A 15,174-nucleotide genomic window follows, 5' to 3' on the forward strand; every position below is an offset into this window, starting at 1 on the left:
GAGAGCATCTCAAGAATGAATGCATGCTTAGACATTGACAAGTTTTTGGCTTTCTGTATCTTCTCAAGTTTTTATTCTGTATTTTTTTTCTCGTTTGCTGTCCTCAAAGGCCCCAAAGAAACAAATCAAATAAAACCAGAGCAAACTTAAGACAAACGGCTTAATGACTGAGACTTCCAGGAGGTCTTCTAGACAGTTTTTCTTACTATTGTTGCAAAACAACACTGAAAACGAAAGATATAATCTTTCTGTAAGGTGGGATGTTTTTGGTATAGGGTTTTGTTTGGTTTGGTATAGGGTTTTGTTTGTTTTTTTGGTATAGGGTTTTGTTTGCCACGTTTCCTAGGAAGCAGGAGTTTGGGGCTTATCATAGCAGGTACGCACTGAAGTACAGCATTCAGCGTTTTTGCTAGCAGCTTATCTACAAGGTGTAAATATAAAGAAATAATTTGTTACTGCATTCAGTTTTGGAATTCTTTGTGACATCTTTCTGTTGTTAACCAATGTGAAATGTTTTTGTCTGAGCTTTTGATTTTGAGGGGAAAGCTTTGTATTTCATGTAAGTGAAACTTGAGATTTTCACTGTATGCTGTTTCTCTTTGAAAAGAATAGATCTTTTCCAAAATAATTTTGTCATTTGTGCATTTACTTGCCTATAAGATATAGCTGAAGGACTGTAGCTAAAGCAGCTTAATGGGAATTCTCTGTTGCAGAAACAGTAACAGTAGATGTAAGCCTCAGCCATTAGTTTGACCAACGCTATCATGAGACTGGATCTGAAATCTGAACAGCTAACCTTTTACCAAGTCTCAGCTTGAATCGTAAATGTCACGCTACGGGTAACCTTCAGGATGTGAATCCTTGTCCTCTGCAAATAAGTGGGTGCTTCACACTGTATTTCACAGAATCAGAATTTTGCTGATTGAATCAGTGATAACTAAATGTAGTAAACGTGAGCCTTGACTTGGAATTTTTGACCAACTGGAAAAAGTTGTAAGGAGGTAGAAGCCTGAGCTCTTTACTATAATTATTTCTTTTTAATCCAAAATATGTATGAAGATTTACTGTATTTGCAATATATATTTTATGAAGGTCAGTTTCTTTGAGGCATTTGCACTGTATATTGTTGCTTCTTTAAAAAAGATGAAGTGGACATTATGAGCTGAAATATTTCTCAGTTGGTCTTGGTTGTCCTATACAGTTTCTGGTGAATATTAGCCTACAGGAGACTAATACTTACAAGAACTTTGGAATAGCAAATCTGCCTTTTAGATAGAAAATACCCCAAACCATTTTTTTCTGAATGGTTCTGTTATACTCTTAAGAATTTTTATTAGAAATTGAAATACTTCACTCTCTAGAATGTTTTAAAATGACTGCTAGGCTTTTCTTTCCAAATGTCAAACTTTCATAATTGAATTTTGCAAGCTTCTTAATAGTGTTTATGACATGAGTATTGTGTACACAGTCAGTTTCTGTAAACATTAAACAATTTGGTCAACAACTGATGCTGTAGAATTATAATTAGATCTATTTATGAAATTCATTATACAGATAAAGAAAATTGGATATTTTCCTCTGTGTTAATTGGCATGTAGAACAACTGTGTACTCTGCCTCACTGTATTTTGCTTCTTTAAAAAATGAATTACAATATGGAAATAATACTGTAGCGATGTTTCATGTATTAATTATAGATCCAAAGGCTGCCTTTGAAAATTGAGTGTATATATTTATTTGTCTTATTTTCCGGTTATGTACAGGAACAATGTATAGCAAATGAATTTAGTCTTCAAAGAGGATGAGAGAATGAGATAGTTTAGCCACTAATGAGTTTTCTGAAGGAGTGATAGAATTGAAAAATCTCTAGTTATGTGGTTGTGATGATTTTTAGTTTAAATTTTCAGTTTAGTTTTACTACTGAAGGCTCTTTGTTGTGGTTCATAGGTCAGAAGCGTGTATTGATGGTACACAGTGTAATTTGACATATGCTGATTTTTCATAAACTGAAAGCTGATAGGGTGTGTATTTTAAAGACATGCATGGACAAGTTTTAGGTTTTCAGCTCTTAAACTATGATGTGCGGAGATTTTTTTGTATTATGTAATCTAGAGCATTCTTGAGTGTGAGTGGACAAACATACAATAAACCCAAGAAATAAACCAACATTTCTCCAACTGCTACCACTCTGTCACCCTGTTTCCCTGGCCTGTACATCTCCCAAGGGAATGGGCCAGGGCAATCAAAACCTAGTGCTTCCACCTTGACTTCCATCTGCCTTGTTCTCTCTCCTCTTTCGTCCAGTCCCTCCCTATACTGTAACTACTACTTGACCTTTTCCCCTCCAAACCCTCTTTGGTCAACTTCCATTATTTCATCAAGTTTAAATGCCTCTCATTCTCCAGAAAAACCTTACAGTGGTCTGCAGACAACCAGTTTGACCTAGCCTACTGTATGTAGCAACTGAGACTGTATGATACTTCAATTTGTTTTAAGGTATTCTGCTGAGGAATAATATATAGAGAAGTAATATAGCCCTTAAAGCATATTCTGAGAGTGATGCGTTGGATATTTTTTTTCCTCCACATAATCTGTATTTAATTGAGAAATAAGTAGTGCAGTGTTTTTATGTCTGGGATGAGGTTTTGATTGTTTACCAGAGGCAAAAATTTTAGAGAGAGTTGAGATTGCTGTCTCTCCACAACAATTTTACAGAAATTTTAAAAGTGAATTGTTTCATTCATAACTAAATGAAAAAATACTTCTCAGGTGACAACTCTGTGGAGATGTGTTTTGTCTTTGTTGTGCAGAGTAACTTTGTTCATTTAACTAAACTATAGTGTGGGAAATCTATTCCTTCCATATATAAATTAAGTCATCTTCAATTAAATGACAGACATAATATCCTTTTAAAGTAAGTTTTGTTGCTTTATGTTTAAAATCTAGCTGACAGTGGTAAGGTAGAGAGCCGTATGAGAGGACAAACAGCCAGGTCTCTTAACTTCATGGCAGTTCGTTGCCTAGAGAGTTCCTAAGTCAAAGCACTGTCTCTTCTAGTAACTTCTTAGAATTCTTTTTATAGACACATGTCCATCCGTTCTTAAACCACATAAACTTTTTGTGCTTATGATAACTTTAGTTGAAAGATTGCATTTATTAGCTATATGTTAGCTGAAGAAGAATGTCCTTTGCTGTAACAAAGTACACACCATTTCTGTATAATGCTTTCCAGTTGTTATACTGAAAGAGTTTGTTAACTGTGTGTCCCCTCTCTCATGTTGTCCAGCTCTAACTTTCGTAGAGACATTTTTGCTTGGAAATCTCTGAAAGTCTGAACACGGATACAAAAAAAATATTTTTTTTTCCTACCAGCTACTTCTTTATGTATTCCTCATATGACACAACTGCAGCTTTTCAAGGCCTGTTCTCAAGCTTCCGTTCTGCTGCTTGGCTTCCTTTTTCTGTTTTTTTCAACTACTTTGTGATAGGTGATAGAAATGTTAAAATACAGTATTTTTTATTACTTAAATGTTTTTCAGATTAGAAGACTGTAGTAGTCTGAATGAGATTGAGTTAGTTAGTATCTTTATTTGCGCAGGTAATTGTGACTCTGCACTTGATAATTGCAGACACATTTCATTTAAAATGCCTTTAATTCCTCAAAAAGTAGTGAGACAATTAGTAAGTATCAAGAAGATATGAAGGATGTGAATAAGAGCTTATGTGTCTGGGTAAGGCATCATATCCTTTAATCACAAGGGCAACATATGATCAGGTTGAAAATATTCTGGTAAAGATGCAAAACTTTGCGTAAAGCTGCTTGGACAATGGTTGTTAATGAAGTCCTGTCAAAATAATGCATCCTGTGGGACATTGCAGGATTTGGGTAGTCTTCCAGAGTTTCATTTGCTTCAGAGTTTGTCTGTTAAATTCCCAGGTATCACTATGCCTTGAAGGGATTGAAAGTGCACTCTAGGGCAGTTGTTGAGTTAAAAATAATTTGATAAACTGGGAGATAAAACTCAAACAGTAGTACTAATTGACAGGATCAGATGCCAAAGCAAAAGTAGTTAGCAGTGTGTATTGGGTCAGGCTGAGGTGGAGTCAATCTTCCTATAGCAGCTCTCTCAGTGCTGGTTGTTTTTGTTTTTCTCCTTGGAGTGGTAGCTAGAAGGGTGTTGATAGCACCCCAGTGTTTTGGCTACTGCTGAGCAGTGCTCACACAGCACCAAGGCTGTGGTTTTGCTTTTTTTTCCAACGTTCCCCCAACAGTAGACTGGGGGTGGGTAACATCTTGGGAGGGGATACAGCCGGGCCAGCTGACCCAAACAGACCAAAGGGGTATTCCATACCATATGACGTCAGCTCAGATATAAAAGGGAGAAGGAAGAGGGAAGTGGGGGGGCATTCGCTGTTTGTGCTTGTCCTCCCGAGCAACCACTACGCGTCCTGGAGCCCTGCTTCCTACAAAAGCGGCCGGACATCGCCTGCTGATGGGAAGTAGAGAATAATCTTTGTTTTGCTTTGCTTCCGCGCGCGGTATTTGCTCTTGCTTTATTAAACTGCTTTTTTATCTTAACCCACGGGCCTCTTTTTTTTTTACATCTTTCCTCTCCCCTGTCCATCTAAAAGGGGAGTGATAGAGCGGCTTTGGTGAGTGCCTGGCCTCTGGCCAGGGCCAAACCACCACACAGTGGCACGTTTGTATGGTATTAAAAAAAAAGACTATTTTTTTCTAATTTATTTTTTAGTCTTTTTATGAGCTAGAACTATCTAGGATGTAGTTATTCTTTGGCTTTGAGCCTTGACTGAAGTTGGACTCATGTAAGACTGTGAACCAGTCAACTGCAAAAAGAACAGGATTTATAAAAGAAGACCTATAAGTCTGTTAGTATGAAGTTTAGAAGATTGGGCAGAAGAGGAGAACATGTAATCTAATAGATAAAAGAAGAATTGTGGAGGAAGGTAGAATCTATTTTTCATACCCATGACATGTATGAAGTAAGTAAAGGTTTAAATTAAAGCAATAAACATTTACAGTGATAAGTGAAGGTGCAGGGAGGAGGTAAAATGCTTTCAGCTAGGATAGCTCTAGAGCTGAATGGTGCTAGGAAGTTGCAGAGTTATCTGTCATTGGAGATTGTAGAAAAATCATAAAAACATCTGCCACATAGTGCAATTACTGTGGCAAAGAATAGATGACCTATTAATATACCTTGTAGCTCTCTGGTTCAGCACTGAACTGGTCTTGTCAGCATGAACTTGAGGACTTCTAGTCTTCAGTAATGTAGAGCTGAGATTGTAGAACTAACCTCCTCATCAGGATTCAAACAGTGATAAGGAAATATTAAGTTGTAGTAGAGAAGCTGCCCATTTTGGACAGGAGTCATCTACTTGTATGTAGACTGTACCATTGCTTTATTGGGCTGATATGTAGCGTTAAAATTTTTGCTCATTGTAAGTGAGAGATTTTTAATGAATCGTGGATTGGACCAAGTAGGACATCTGTTTCTTCATTGACAAATGTGTATTTGCTCTGAGGCAAATAGATTAAATTTGTGATAGCCATGTGTATGAGTTTTGTTCTTTATTGTTCATAGCTATTTTATTTTTATACCTCTGTGGATAATGATTTTTGTATATTTTTAGACAAAGAATTCTCATGTTTCTGCTCAAAGAAAATTAAGCAGTTTTTTCTTGGTCAGTCTTTTAATTAGAAAATGAAGACATTTGATCTGTCTAATGACCTGAAAACAGTCTGATTTTACTTTCTTCACAGAGACACCTTGAAAAGACTACTGTTGAAAGAGTGCAAAGTTACCATAAATTTACAACTTTGTATACTTTTAAATCACCACATACATTTTTCCGTTTTTGTTTTCTCTTAGGAAAGGAAACTGAGAAAGCCAAAGATCGGTGTGATAAAGCCACTATGAAGCTTCATATGTTGCATAATCAGTATGTGTTGGCACTGAAAGGAGCACAGTTGCATCAGCACCAGTACTATGATACTACGCTGCCTCTGTTACTTGATTCGCTACAGAAGATGCAAGAAGAAATGATTAAAGCTCTGTAAGATGTAGTCTTATATATTTTTAACTTAGCTTTATTTGCGTAGTATTCTAATTAATTTATAGGATTATTTAAAAATACTGAACTGTGATTAATTAATTGTATTTCAAGAGATAACAAAAAATTGTTTTCATCTCATGTGTTGTCTTTCAGCTGGTATACTACAGCAAGTTTGTTGCTTCTCTGGTCTTTTTTTTTTAAAAAAAATTCCGCCAGGAACAAATTTGGTTTAAACTGGCCAAACGTATTGAAAGTCATTGTAAAAGAGGGCCAGGCAAACGCATGGTTGAGCATATATGTGAAGTAACAGAATCATATGAACCTGATCTCACTGTAAGGAATCCAGTCTTTAATATACAGTTACCTTTGTCTTGGAAGATCGGTTTTTAACATCATTACAGAAGATATGAAAGCTGATGATCTCGGAGAATGGACAGTGAAGACTTTAAGCCCTCTTTTCTGGTTTGTAACCACCATGCTGCCTCTCTGTCTTTCCTGAGGAATGGAAGTTGGTTAGGGAGCCTGTTTAGTAGGTCCTTTTTCTGGGATGTTATTTAAATTACTTAAGCTAAAAGAAAGGGCAGTTACATTTTTTTGTAGGCATTGTTTACTGAGGTGTGAGGCACTCTTCCTTAACTCATTTTCTTACATTCTCTGAAGTCTGTGTTCATCCTGACTTCAGCACACAGGAAATGAGGAAGAGTTGGAGATTTCGTGATTTGCATGTTTACACGTACAGACATCATTAACCACACACACTATGTATCATATTAATTTCTTTGATTCTGGTGCAGGTAAATGAAAAAAGCTTTTGTAGTAGTCCCTGTACAGTCTTTTTAATCTTAATTTTGCATATAAAATCACAACAGAAGGTTATAGTCAAATTTGTGTGCTGTAATCAAGGTGATTTTTCAGAATGGTGAGATATGACTATTCACTGAAGAATTTTATGATGGAACAAGAATCTACTGAACCCACTCACCTTTGCTATGTCTGCAGTAAAAACCTGTAAAAAAATATTTATGTCACTTGCATAGATGTTTTTTGTGGGACCTGAGTGTATTGGAAAACTACTCGTTTCTAGAATCTTTGCTGTACAAAATGAGGTGCTGATTTCAGGTTTAGAGCTTGATGTGGCCATCTCGCTGAAACATACTTCCTTAATAATCCTGATTTTTCAGCTAAGTTAGCTGGTAAACTTGAAGAAGTATAGATGAACATTGCTAGATATTTTCTTTTTTTGTAATTGACATATTCCCTTTCTCTTTGATATGACCATGCTGTAGTTAGCATTTGCCTATCTTTTCATCACGTTCTCTGAAGTATTTTCTAGAACCTTTTCACGCGTGATGTTCACAGGCTGGGCAAGATTTAATGCCTTCTCTTTTCTGTTTTCTCCTCATAGAAAGTATTGAAAAGTTCCAATTACATTATTTTACAGAGTAAATGTAACTTGAGATCTTACCCAAGAAAAATCTCTTGATACTTTTTTCTTTACTTGTTCCTCTGGGCTGGACAGATTCATCAGTATTTTAAGAAACCTCACCAAACTTCAGAGATTGGCAAGCTAGTGAGTTTGTCAAATATAAAAATGAAAAAGGAAGGGATTCTGAGCTTTCATTTAAGGAAAACTAGTAGAAAATATGAAGGGTATTCTGAGGATGCATGGCACAGTATCACCTATTTTTTTTATGGTTCCCTATTCCCTTTTTTTCACCTTTTTTTCTTGGAAGCAGGTAGAGACAAGGCTGGATGGCTTGTGTTTTCTTACTGGAACTTCTTGATTGATTTTTGTTTTGTCTTAAAAATATCAGCTAACTTGTGATTTATGCTTATTTTTCTCTGAGTGACAGATCATAAAACAAACATATGAAAGAAGATAGTGTGCATTTCCTTTAAAACTGTTTTTCTTTATTGTTTTATTTTGTGACTCGTTTTGCCTTAAGCCAGAAAATATTTGTCAGTCAGAACATGAGAAGCTTCAGACTAGATTATAACTAGCGTAAGTCCTTTGTGAAGAACAGTGTCATTAATGAGCTCTGTAGCTTCCTTTTCCTTGTAATCTCTACAGTTTTTATTTTAGCTACCCTATTTGCAGATGCACTGAAATCAATACAAAGAGCATCGTCTTAGGGACTTCTCTCTCCTAACCAATCTGTAAAGAAAAGGCCACAGTTAATATGTTATTTCTTTGAGTAATATATTGTCTTATTTTTTCTCTTTTTAGCCAGTTGCAACAAGAGTTTGTAGAAACAGCAAATGGAAAGTTTGAAGCATCTTCAATGCCATCTATGCTTCCAGTACCATGTTATACACTAGAATTTTTTTTCCTCTCTAGAAAAGGAATCTTGGATGAGTATAGCCAGATCACCAGTCTTGTAACAGAAGAGATCGTGAATGTCCATAAAGAGATCCAGACCTCGGTTGAACAGATAGACCCTACCTCTGAGTATAATGACTTCATAGATACTCACAGGTATACATTTTCATCTTGGTGTGTATGTTCATGTTTCTCTGGAGAAAACCCTGCATTAAACTGCCAAAAAACTTAAGTGATCAGAGTTGAATTTACTTCTGTTTGGTTCCTTTTATATTGTTACTTGTAAAGCTTTCTCCTAGTCTGAAAATCGTTCTGTATTGTTCTATTTGCATGTATGGAAAGCTGTCTGGAAGTCAGATTTTCAGCCTGACTGTTTCCTTAACCATTGATCTATTTCACTGGGTCTAGGAAAAAAAAAAAATTCCGCTAACCGTAATTACACATGAAGATCTTTAACTTTGGTACTGAGAGTGTACATGACAGTCCAGATTCAGTGTGAACAAATTTATTGTTCACAATTGGATACAATTTGCATTCTTCAGTAAACTAGGTTTCTCTGCTTTGTTTATCCTGTGTTCCAGATTCTAGTTTAGAGTGAACTCTAGATACCTCTGCGTGCTCTGCAGTTATTGTAGGTTGAGCAGTGCCTGAGATTGAAGAGCAGATAATGCAGGAAAGGTTTTTACTCTAAAATAACCTGTATTTGCCATTTATTGAACTGTTTCTCTGTATTAATATATGCAGAAATAGTCTTAAGTCTTCTTGCATTACCTTTGTTGTTATTATGTGCAAATTGATAATTGTCGTGTGAGACTGTCTTATTCAAAGGAACAAGAATATATATGTGGTTGCTACCTTTTATTTAGTATGTAATTGTATCTATAGGCTAGTTATTAAAATAATTCAAAACATAATGATTTACTTTATGACCTACTCAAAGGTAAATGTTAGTTTTGAAAATTCAATATTTGTTTACTGAAATAGATCATCAGAAGTTATTGAACAAGAAATAGAGTTTGATACATCTTTACTAGAAGAAAATGAAAACCTTCAAGCTAATGAGATCATGTGGAATAATCTAACAGCAGAAAGTTTACAAGTCACGTAAGTCTTTCTTTATAAACCTTTTATCCTTTCAAAATGCTGCTATATGTTTTATCTAGGCTCACTCAAATCGTCACATAGCCTTGTCTTAATTTGTAAGTTCCAGTTTAAAAAAAAATCATATTTTCATGCTGTAGACTCTTTCGCATGTTTATTTTATTTTTACTTTGCACAGAATATTCCTTCCTAGTCACCCAAAAAAGTTGCTGCTGCTTTTAATGATATATTCCACTCCTTTCCAGTTCATTTGTACTATTCTTTAAATCAGTCATGAATCCTCCTTGGGAACATAGTGATTCATCTCCCAAAAAGTATTTCCACATTTGGCGGTCTAGGAAAAATACTGAAGTCTATTGGTGAAACCATTGAGTACAGTAATGCAGCAAATGATTTAAATTGCCACAAAGAAATTTTTTGTGGTTATATTTATTTTAGTTGTTTTTAAGTATTTGCTTTTGTTTTTCAAAGGATATACTTGTTATTATAGCCTTTAAAATACGCTGACATTAGCTATTACATTTTATGAAGCATTGGATTGCATTTTGTGAAGCTTTTTAGCTATTCAGTGACAAAACTACCTCTCTTATGTGTTGTAGTAATATGTTGTCTAGCTTAAATTGTTGAATCATTACAGTTGGAAAAGATCTCTAAGATCATCAAGTCCAACTGTGAACCCAGCACCACCATGATCACTAAATTATGCCCTGAATTGCCACATCGTCATGATTTTGAACACCTGCAGGGATGATGACTCTACCACTTCCCTGGGCAGCCTGTTCCTGTGTTCTTGCAATAAAGATTTTTTTTCCTAATATCCAATCTAAACCTTCACTGATACAACTTGAGGCCATTTCCTCTCATCCTGTCACTTGTGACATGGGAGAAGACACCAACACCCACCTCGCTACAACCTCCTTTTGTGTAGTCCTAGAAAGCAATGAGGTCTCTCCTCAGTCTCCTTTTCTCCAGACTAAACAACCCCAGTTTCCTCAGCTGCTTCTCATAAGACTTGTTCTCCAGATGCTTCACCAGCTTTGTTGCCCTTCTCTGGGCATACTCCAGCACCTCATTGTCTTTCTCATACTGCGATGCCCAAAAGCGAACACAGGATTTGAAGTGTGGACTCACCACTGCCAAGTATACAGGCACAACGATTTCTCTTCTGCTGCTGGCCATACTCTTTTTGATACAGGCCAGGATGCCATTGACCTTCTTGGCCACCTCAGCACACTGCTGGCTTGTATTCAGCTGACTGTCCACCGCCATCCCTCGGGCCCTTTCTGTTCAGCTGACTGTCCACCGCCATCCCTGGGTCCTTTTCTGCCGGGCAGCTTTCCAGCCACTCTTCCCAACACTCTGGCATTGCCTGAGGTTTTGACCCAAGTGTGGAACCTGGCACTTGGCCTTGTTGAAACTCATACTGTTGACTTCGGCCCATCAATCCAGCCTGTCTGCATCCTTCTGCAGAGCCTTCTTACCCTTGAGCACACCAACACTCCCCCTCAGTTTGGTGTCATCTGCAAACTTACTTAGGATGCACTCAATCCCCTCAACTAGATCACTGGTAAAGATGTTAAACAGGACTGGCCCCAAAACTGAGCCCTGGGAAGCATCACTTGTGACTGGCCACGATCTGGATTTAACTCAGTTCACCACCGCTCTCTGAGCTTGGCCATTCAACTGTTGCGATTTTCAAAGGGAAGGTCGCAAAAACGACAGAACTTACCTACGTGTAGATAAGCAGGCACTTCTTTATTGCAGCGCTGGGAAGCTTGGAAATCATCCAATGCTTTGAAAACATCAACAAAAATTCAATCTATTTATACACCCTTTTACAAAATTATAATATTTTAACATAAACATGCATACACTGTCCGCTATTAATTTTGACCTTTACAATGATTGGTTTAGCCCTTATTAATATTCTTATATCGATAAAATCATTGGTTATTCTATTGATTACAACACCTAATATACAAATTAAGGTGCAATAGTATTGCTTGTTTCTAGGGTGTTTCTATGTGATGTTTCTATGTTACTACCACAAAACACAAGATAGAAAGGTAGGGAGGTAGGTAGAACATTCCAGGAAAGTAGGGAGGTAGGGAGGAAAGCAGGCACAAAACATCTCCAGGGAGAAAGGGGAAACAAACATAAAACACTACCTATCCGTTTCACCACTTATAACAGCTCTACTTCTAGTCAAGGCCTATACACTACTACTTAGCATAAGTAAGATTTTAAGGTTTTATATTCCTTATGCTAATATAAGTCAATTAACTATTTTAATTAAAATGATAATTGATTAAAATGATAATTAGTTATTCATTAGCTCCTTGAAACTTAAATTTGATTACAACACAACCAGTGCTTGATCCACCAGAGTGTACACCTTGGGCAGCCATTTTTTTTGTGAGAAGGCTTCTGGGAACAGTATCGAAGGATTTACTGGAGTCCAGGTAAACAATACCCACAGCCTTTCCTTCATCCACCAAGCGAGTCACTTTATGATAGAAGGAGATGGGTTTTGTTGAATCTGTGTTGATTGGGCCTGATCCTCTGGCTGTCCTGCACATGCTGTGTAAGTGTGCTCGAGATGAACTATTCCATAATCTTCCCCAGTACTGAGGTCAGGCTGACAGTCCAGTAGTTCCCCAGATCCTCTTTCTAGCCCTTCTTGTAGACTGACGTCACATTGGCAAGCCTCCAGTTATTTGGGACCTTCTCTGTTAACCAGGACTGCTGATAAGTGATGAAGGGTGGCTTGGTAGGCTCCTCCACCAGCTCCCTTGGCACTCTTGGGTGAATCCTTTCTGGCCCGGTGGAGTTGTGAATGTCCAGGTGGCACAGCAGATCATTAACTGCTTCCTCTTGGATTATGGGATGTTTACTCTGCTCTCTGTCCTTGTCTTCCAGCTCCAGGGGCTGAATATCCTGAGAATAACTGGTCTGAATATTAAAGACTGAGGCAAAGAAGGCATTAAGTATCTCAGTTTATTCCTCATCCTTGGTGGCAATGTTCCCCCCTGCATTTGCTTTTGCCTTTCTAATGTTCCTTCTGCATGAGGTAACCAGATCACTGTACTCTACTTCCAAAGGTGGTAAACTCTCCTTTTTTTCCAGAATCCCAGCAAAATCTCTCTGTTCAGCCTGGCTGGTAATCTTCCCCACGAGCTCGTCTTACAGCACGTAGAACAGCCTGCTCCTTCACCTTTAAGACTTCATTCTTGAAGAGCATCCAGCCTTCCTAGACCCCTTTGCCCTTCAGAACTGTCTCCCAAGGAAATCTCTCGATCAGTGTTCTGAACAGGCCAAAGTCTACCTTCTGGGAATCTGTGGTGGTAGTTTTGCGGACCGCCTCCTTACTTCACCAAGAATCAAAAACTCTGTCATTTCACGGTTGCTAAGCCCAAGACAGCCTTCAACCACCACGTCACACACCAGTCCTTCTCTGTTTGTAAACTGCAGGTCTAGTGAGGCATCTCTTCCGGTAGGCTCACTTACCAGCTGTGTCAGAAAGTTATCTTCCACACACTCTAAGAACCTCCTAGACTGTTTCCTCTCTGCTCTGTTGTATAAAGAAGACCCAGGGAACTACAGGCCAGTCAGTCTCACCTCAGTGCCCAGCCAGATAATGGAGCAGATCCTCCTGAAGACTCTGCTAGGGCACATTGAAACCAAGGAGGTGGTTGGTGGTAATCAGCGTGGCTTCAGCAAGGGCACATGCTGCCTGACAAATCTGATGGCTTTTTGTGATAGGGTTACAACACTGATGGATAAGGGAAGACCAACTGACATCATCTTCCTGAACTCGTGCAAAGTTTTGACAGTGTTCCACATTACATCCTGGTCTCTGAAGTGGAAGGACACAGATTTGATGGATGGACCACTCGATGGATAAGGAGTTTGCTAGGTGATTACTCTCAAAGAGTTGTGATCAATGGCTCTTTGTCCAAATGGAGACCTGTGATGAGTGGATTCCCTCAGGGATCGGTACTGGGACTGGTGGTGTTTAATGTCTTTGTCAGTGATATGGACAGTAGGATCGAGTGCACCCTCAACAAGTTTGCTGAGAACACTGAGCTGTGTGGTGCTGTCAACATGCCGGAGGGATGCCCTTGAGGGGAATCTTGGCAGGCTGGAGAGATGGGCCTATGCCAACTTCACGAAGTTCAGCAAGGTCAAGTGCAAGGTCCCACACCTGAGTCAGGGCAATCCCAAACATAAATACAGGCTGGCAATGAGTGGCCTGAGAGAACAGGTTGGGGATGATGGTTGAAGCACTAAACATGAGATTAATCAGGGAACTTCTGGGCAAACTCAAGAGGAAGAAGAGAGTCTATAGATCATGGAAGGAGGGGCTGACCACTTGGGTGGAATATAAGACTGTGGTCAGAGGATGTAGGGAGGCAACTAGGAAAGCTAAGGTCTCCTTGGAATTAAATATTGCAAGGGAAGTCAAGGACAGTAGAAAGGGCTTCAAATACAACAGGAGAGGTGCCTGAGGACTGGAGGAAAGCAAATGTCACTCCAGTCTTCAAAAAGGGCAAGAAGGAGCACCTGGGTAAATATAGACTTGTCAGCTTCATCTCCATACCTGGAAAGGTGACGGAACAACCTATCCTCAGTGTTGTCTGTGGTCATATCAAGGATAAGAGGGTCATTAGGAGCACTCAGCATGGTTTTGCCAAGCCGAAGCCATGTTTGACCCCCCTGACAGCCTTTTATGAGGGCATAACTAGGTGGATACATGATGGCAGTGCAGTGGATGTGTTTTATCTAGATTTCAGTAAAGCATTTGACTCCATCTTCCACAGCATCCTCATAGCTAAACTGAGGAAGTGTGGTCTGGATGATTGGGTAGTGAGGTGGGTAGTGAACTAGTTGCAGGGAAGAAGTCAGAGAGTTGTGGTCAATTGGACAGAGTCTAGCTGGAGGCCTGTGTCTAGTGGAGTCCCTCAGGGGTCAGTACTGGGGCCAGTGCTGTTCAATATATTTGTCAACGACTTGGATGAGGGATTAGAGAGCACTGTCAGCAAGTTTGCTGATGACACAAAGCTGAGAGGAATGGTTGACACACCAGAAGGCTGTGCTGCCATTCAAAGAGACTCAGACAGGCTAGAGGGCTGGGTGGCGAGAAATCTTACGAAGTTTAACGAGGGCAAGTGTAGAGTTTTGCACTTGAGAAAGAATAACCCCATGTGCCAGTATAGGTTGGGGACCGACCTGCTGGAGAGCAGCGTAGGAGAAAGGGACCTGGGGGTTCTGGTGGACAGCAGGATGACCATGAGCCAGCAATGTGCCCTCGTGGCCAAGAAGGCCAATGGCATCCTGGGGTGTATTAGAAGGGGAGTAGCTAGTAGGCTATGTCCTCCTGCCCCTCTACTCTGCCCTAGTGAGGCCACATCTGGAATATTGTGTCCAGTTCTGGGCCCCTCAGGTCAAGAAGGACAGGGAACTGCTTGAGAGAGTCCAGCGCAGAGCCACAGAGATGATTCAGGGAGTGGAACATCTCCCTTATGAGGAAAGGCTGAAGGAGCTGGGTCTCTTCAGCTTGGAGAAGAGGAGGCTGAGGGGTGACCTCATAAGTGTTTATAAATATGTAAAGGGTGAGTGTCAGGAGGATGGAGCCAGGCCCTTTTCAGTGACGTCCAATGACAGGACAAGGGGCAATGGGTA

The 15,174-nt window shown here is 39.2% G+C and overlaps 1 protein-coding gene across 1 annotated transcript in view; it reads left to right on the forward strand.

Moving 5' to 3' along the window:
• FES (FES proto-oncogene, tyrosine kinase) overlaps nucleotides 1-15,174 on the forward strand; it is a 171,933-nt gene that overhangs the window by 28,156 nt on the left and 128,603 nt on the right. The window contains exons 5-7 of the mRNA XM_009864898.1: nucleotides 5,888-6,071; nucleotides 8,410-8,547; nucleotides 9,376-9,495. Coding sequence (XP_009863200.1) covers nucleotides 5,888-6,071; nucleotides 8,410-8,547; nucleotides 9,376-9,495 — 442 coding nt within the window. The remainder of the gene's footprint in view (nucleotides 1-5,887; nucleotides 6,072-8,409; nucleotides 8,548-9,375; nucleotides 9,496-15,174) is intronic.

The sequence above is a fragment of the Apaloderma vittatum genome, unplaced genomic scaffold, assembly GCF_000703405.1.
Source record: "Apaloderma vittatum isolate BGI_N311 unplaced genomic scaffold, ASM70340v1 scaffold3562, whole genome shotgun sequence".
In the NCBI taxonomy this organism is placed as follows: Eukaryota; Metazoa; Chordata; class Aves; order Trogoniformes; family Trogonidae; genus Apaloderma; species Apaloderma vittatum.